The sequence below is a fragment of the Sapajus apella genome, unplaced genomic scaffold (genome assembly GCF_009761245.1).
Source record: "Sapajus apella isolate SASKATOON/1434 unplaced genomic scaffold, GSC_monkey_1.0 scaffold230, whole genome shotgun sequence".
Lineage (NCBI taxonomy): Eukaryota > Metazoa > Chordata > Mammalia > Primates > Cebidae > Sapajus > Sapajus apella.
In genome coordinates, this window is record NW_022437170.1 from 185,858 (window position 1) to 191,970 (window position 6,113).

At 54.7% G+C, this 6,113-nt stretch overlaps 1 protein-coding gene across 4 annotated transcripts in view; it reads right to left on the bottom strand.

The window, feature by feature from the left end:
- Window positions 1-6,113, bottom strand: part of GOLGA3 (golgin A3) — a 52,505-nt gene that overhangs the window by 641 nt on the left and 45,751 nt on the right. For all 4 annotated transcript variants that reach the window (XM_032271344.1, XM_032271342.1, XM_032271343.1 and 1 more), the window contains exons 19-23: window positions 3,862-4,001; window positions 3,177-3,309; window positions 2,883-3,005; window positions 1,706-1,870; window positions 284-447 (exon numbers count right to left, since the gene is read on the bottom strand). In XM_032271344.1, the coding sequence (XP_032127235.1) occupies window positions 284-447; window positions 1,706-1,870; window positions 2,883-3,005; window positions 3,177-3,309; window positions 3,862-4,001 (725 nt within the window). The remainder of the gene's footprint in view (window positions 1-283; window positions 448-1,705; window positions 1,871-2,882; window positions 3,006-3,176; window positions 3,310-3,861; window positions 4,002-6,113) is intronic.

Below are 6,113 nucleotides of genomic sequence, written 5' to 3' on the forward strand. Positions count from 1 at the left end.
CACCTGGCCCCGCCCTACACACACTGCCTCAGCCTCAGGCTGCCAGGTGTGCCGTGTGTGGCCTTCCAGCTCCCAGGGGCCTGTCAGGGTAGTTTAACGGCAGGCAGTTTCCGCCTTGCCATCTGAGTTCAGAGACTGCATGTGCGAGTTACCCCTACTTTACATAAACCTGCTCAAACTCTGCTGGGCATTCATCTGATGCTGGCACCAGGAGAGTCCTCCCAGCTAAACAGGGCATGAATCTTGAAGACTAGCTAAAGCACAGCATGGAGCACGGTCGTACTTGAGCTGCTGGAGGCAGCTGTTCAGGTTCTTGAGGGGCTCCTTGCTCACGGCGGGCGGGGGCCGCAGCAGCTCCTCCAGCAGTGAGGCCGGGACCGGGCAGTCGGGGATCTTGATGGGCGTGGCGGGGCTGGAGGAGCTGGCCTCACCTTTTGGCTCCTTCCTCTGTTTTTAAAAGCACATGGTTAGATTTCCCACTATCCCCTCCCTCGTCCCATCCCTCAGGCCAGTCACACTAGCACACATGTGGCAGACGGGCCTCCCTAGCTGGATGGATGTGGGGCCTCTGGGAAGGGGACAGGCCCGGCCGCTACGGCAGCACAGCCTGACAGTCCCTGGAGCTCCCGAAGAGAGAGCTGAGTAAACACCTTTATTCCCAAGGCATAAAACCACAGCAAAGCAGAGACAACCTAAGTCCTGGGTCCACAGGAGGGCAGAGCCCAGCCATAAACTACAACTCTCATAGAATCCTGGGCCGAGCCGTAAACTACAACTCTCACAGAATCCCGGGTCCGCAGGAGGGCGGAGCCCAGCCGTAAACTACAACTCTCCTGGAAGCTTCCCATCAGAGACGCAAGGCCTTGACTTGAACCTTTCCTCAGAAATTAAATAAATTTCCAGCTTAGGCTCCCTTTTCTAGGACTTAAAACTTTTTCCACTGGGCACGGTGACTCACATGCCTGTAATCCCAGCACTTTGGGCAGCTCAGGCAGGCAGATCACGAGGTCAAGAGATCGAGACCAGCCTGGCCAACATGGTGAAACCTCGTCTCTAACAAAAATTGAAAAATCAGCTGGGTGTGGTGGAGATGCCTGTAGTCCCAGCTGCTCAGGAGGCTGAGGCAGGAAAATAGCTTGAACCCGGGAGGCGGAGGTCGCAGTGAGCCAAGATCGAGCTACTGCACGATCAGCTTGGCGACAGAGCGAGACTCCATCTAAAAAAAAACCCCAAAAACAAAAAAAAACCTTTTTCCACAGATAGACACACGACACTAAGCGGCCTCTGAATCCCAGCGCTGCCCTCCCTCTTGCCTCCTGAAAAGCATGGATGTGGACCGAACACAGAAGCCGCCAGGCACCTGGGCACCACTCCCGGGCCCCAGCCCTTCACACACAGCAGGGACTGCCTAACATACAGCCCAGTCACAGAGCAGCCTCTCATCTGCTTTACAAGGCACGTGAGAGCAATGTGGCATTGAATTCACGGGATGAGGCAGATGCTGCCGGGAAAGGAACCAGAGTGAAATGATTTCGTCTGTCATCCAAGCAGGATACTCCATTACCATTTACTTTACACAGCAGCTGCTCAGTGTTGGTTCCACATATCCATTTATGTCTGAATGACTAGGACATCTGCCAGCCTCCCCTCCCAACGAATCTACGGCACACGTCAGCCACCCCGGAAGGGGCACGGGCCTGAGTACCGTCTTTGCTGCGCTGCGGCGCAGATCCAGCTTGAGCTGCTGGTTTTGCTGGAGCAGGGTCTTCATGTTGTTCTTCAACTCCGACACTTTTGCCTGGAGCATAAATTTATCCTTCTGAGTCATGGACAGATCTTCCTGGGCCAGCTCCAGCTCAGACTTGACATTCTATGGAAAATGAAGTCAGATATTTAAAAGATCTGAGTCTGTATTTTCACAGGTCAAGTGCACACACGTCCTCCTCGTAGCCACCCTCTCCAGCCATCCAGACGGTGCGAGGCCAGCTGCGATCACACCCTCCACATTCTTACCCACAGTCCACAGCCCAGTCCTTGGAGCCTGCGTGTCCCCATGACCACATTCTACACAAACTCCAAAGTCTCCTGGTTCAAATTCCAGCCTTACTGCTGGAATGAGCCTCACTATGCGTAGGGCATAGAGGCTGAGTGGCCCTGATCCAAAATGCCAGAAGTGTTTCAAATGCTGGGTTTCTGAACATTTGCATTACACCTACCAGTTGAGTAGCCCTAATCCAAAATCTGAAATGTTCCAATGAGCATTTCCTTTGTCATGTTGATACTCAGAAAGTTTCAGACTTTGGATTTTTGCTTCTGTTTTGTTTTTTAGGGCAGGGTCTCACTCTCACCCAGGCTGGAGTGCAGTGATGCCACCACAGCTCACTGCAGGGCTTGAGTGATCCTCCTGCGTCAGCCTCCCAAAGTGCTGGGACTACAGGCAGGAGCCACTTGCCTGTAGTCGGATTTTGGATGATGGACACTCCTCTGCCTGTATCTATGAATAAATTCTCACTGTGACTCAAGCCCCCCATTTACAAGGAGGACTCAGCAATTACGCTCCTTTCCCAAGCAGTCAAGACCAAACCCTGAGCTCTCTGTAGAGAAGCTTATGGCAAATTGGCAACCTTTTCACACGCACCCTCCCATGTGCTGGACTCCATGAAATCACGTTCTTGGTCCATGTCACACGGTGCAGCCAAGGGATGGGAGCTGGGCCAGCCCTTCCCCTGTCCCGCCACATGATGTGGACCAGGTGACTTTGCGAGCGCCCAACTCGGCGAGGGTGCCAGTGACCCGAGAGCACCACCTGGCCTCAGGCCGCACAGCGCAGGAACCTGGGGAGGTGCTGCTCCCACCGCGCCCAGAGCCTTGCACGCAGGTACCTGCAGCAGCTGCTGGAGCCCTTCCAGCTCCTTTCGGCCCTGCTGCTCCGCCAAGTCCAGCTGCTGCGTCAAGGACTGGATTTCTCTTTCTTTCTGATCCACCTCCCATTTGAGATCTTCCATCTAAAAAGGGGAAAGTCACATGACCAAAAGAATGTCAATGGGTCTTCACTGCGCTAGAAAACGGCTCTAGCTGTGTTTCGGCTGATCTTCTACCACCACAGTAAGAAAACCATCACGACGGACAGAAGTCACCCAGGCCACCCCGCACAGGCCAGCCCTGAGAGCTGTCACCTCTTGGTTTCCCACGGGCTGTTTGTTGAGCTGCTCGTCCAGCTGCTTCTGTAGGAGCTGGAGCTGCGCCCGGGCCTCAGCCAGCTCTGCCTGGAACTGTGCTATCTCCTGGGAATGTTTCCCCTCCTGAATCCTAGCGTAGAAAAACAAGGAAGAACGGAATTGCCGCACTCCTCCAGCGTGCTGTGCCCTCCCGCTGGGAAACGCTACCCATGGAAGGCGACTGTCCTGGCAGACCCTCTGCTGTGCGCCCCGCGCTGCGGCCAAGCTTGGTGCCCCTGACATGCGCTTGGGCACTCCTCACAGAGCCCCTGAGGCCCACGTTTCACCAGCACCCCTCACAGACTCCAGAGGGTGCCGGCCCCGAGACCACCGCGCATGGGGGCCCCATAGAGCCACGGCATCAGCCCCGCACCAGCATCTTACCTGAAGCTGAGCACGCATGCTGGGTGCTTTTTGTTTTGGGGAAGGACAGGCAAGGTGGGGAGTGGACACAGGGCAGTGAGTGAAGCTCAGGCTTCTGGAGACAGAAGCTGGGTGTCTTCTACCCCTAGGGTTTGCACTCAAGTACTCAGTAATTTGCAAAATGCAGGGGACTCTCGCTGTGCTGAAGGTGCGGAGTCAGACCCCACCCGCTGCCACACAGCCGTGTGTGAGCCCTTGTGTGGCCGGGCCCAGGACTCACTGAAGGCCATCGGCCTCAGCCTGCAGCTTCTGCACCAGGTGTTCCTTGGCCTGCAGCTCCTTCTTCACCTCACTCAGCTCCAAGGTGGCCGCCTTGAAGTGGCGGCGGTTGTGCCCGGCTTCCACCTTGGCAGCAGCCACCTAGGAGGAAGGAAGCCACGTTGTCCATGCCCGGAGTGTCCTGCATGACACCTGCAGCTTTATGACATGCCGGGCACAGAGGGCAAAGCCACTCCCGGCCCCACGCACATCCTGGCTGCTGGCGTGTGCTTCTGCACAGGTCTGGCACATTCCTTGTAAAGATCAAAGCACCTGACCCGAAGCTCAGCACACATGCCTGTGATATGGCTGCTGCCATCTGCTGAATGAACACGTTTATTTGGGATTTCCTGGCCTAAATCGTTTTTATAGTTTTCTTCCAGTGTATCCACAGCCTGCACAACAAAGCAAGACCCTGTCTCCGTAAAAATAAATAAATTAGCAGGGCACGGTGGTCCCAACTACTCAGGAGGCTGAGGCGGGAGGGTCACTTGAGCTCAGGAGTTCTAGGCTGCAGGGAGCTGTGATCACGCCACTGCACTCCAGCCTGGGTGACACAGTGAGACCCGGTCTCAAAAATAAACCTGAGCACAGAGTGAAAGCCAGAGAGCTGGGGGACTGTGTGAGTCGAGCCTGAACCACGGGCCCAGAACCACAGCCCCGCAGCAAGCCCCGGGCAAGGGCTGCTGGGCGGATGAGGCCTGTAGGGCAAGAGCAAGCTGTTAACTGCTCGTATTACAGTACTCCTGCCACATCTTAAAATTAATTCTATTTATAAAGAAGCGTTATTGTTTCACCCCCCCAAAAAATCAAGAACCTTTTTATTTTCATCTCAGTTACATTACCACAGAGAAGTTCTTAAAGGATGTGGCAAAGCCGGGTCATAGGAACTAAAGGAGCTTTGCGGTTAGGCTAAAAGGTTTGAATTGTGAAGCAATTATAACCTGTTTTTACAAGTTCAATTCAAATGAGATTTAAAGGAAAAGTGATGTGTTCTTTCCTACCTTTCTCCAGAGACAACCACAGTTATTTCTTGTGTTCCTCCTAGAAATTTTCTTTTTTTGAAACAGAATCTTGCTTTGTTGCCAGGATGGAGTGCAGTGGTATTATCTCAGCTCACTGCAACCCCCGTCTCCTGGGTTCAAGCAATTCTCCTGCCTCAGCCTTCCAAGTAGCTGGGACCACATGTACCCAACACCACGCGTGGCTAATTTTTTGTATTTTAGCAGAGACAGGGTTTCATCAGGCTGGTCGCGAACTCCTGACCTCATGATCGAGGCCTCAGCCTCAATCGAGACCTCGGCCTCAGCCTCAATCGAGACCTCGGCCTCCCAAAGTGCTGTGATTATAGGCGTGAGCCACCGTACTCAACAGAAATGTTCTACATATACATAAGCATCAAATGCACGCACACACATCACACTCCAGGCACACACATGCACACACACTACAGCCCTTGCATGCACAACTGCCCACGCATAAGGGCACATCACACCCCAGGCACACACGTGTGCAGACATCACGACTCTTGTACACACACACACCCATGTGGACACACAACCCTTGCATGCACATCTCCCATGCACACACACACCACACCCCAGGTACACACTTGTGTGCACGCACCACAGCCCCCTGCACACAACCCCCAAGCACACACACACCACACCCCAGGCACACACCTGTGTGCACACACCCCCATGCACACGCACACCACACCCCAGGCACACACCTGTGCACGCACACCACAGCCCTTGCACACATAACCCATGGACACACACATCACACCCCAGGCACACACATCACACCCCAGGCACACACCACAGCCCTTGCAAGCACATCTCCCATGCACACACACACACACCACACCCCAGGCACACACCTGTGCACACACCACAGCCCTTGCATGCACATCCCCTGTGCACACATACGTCACACCCCAGGCACACACAAGTGTGCAAACATGACCCCTGCACACGCACCCCATGTGCATACACACCACACCCCAGCACATGTGGGCATGCACACAGACCACAGCCAGTGCACACACACCACACCCCCCAAGTGCGTGCACATGCCACAGCCTGTGCATGCACACCCCCCACATTCACACACAACAGACCCCAGGCACACATGTGCACACATTCATACCAGAGCGTATGTACGCACACTCCCCCATGTGCACACACAACACCACACCTCAGGCACGTGTGC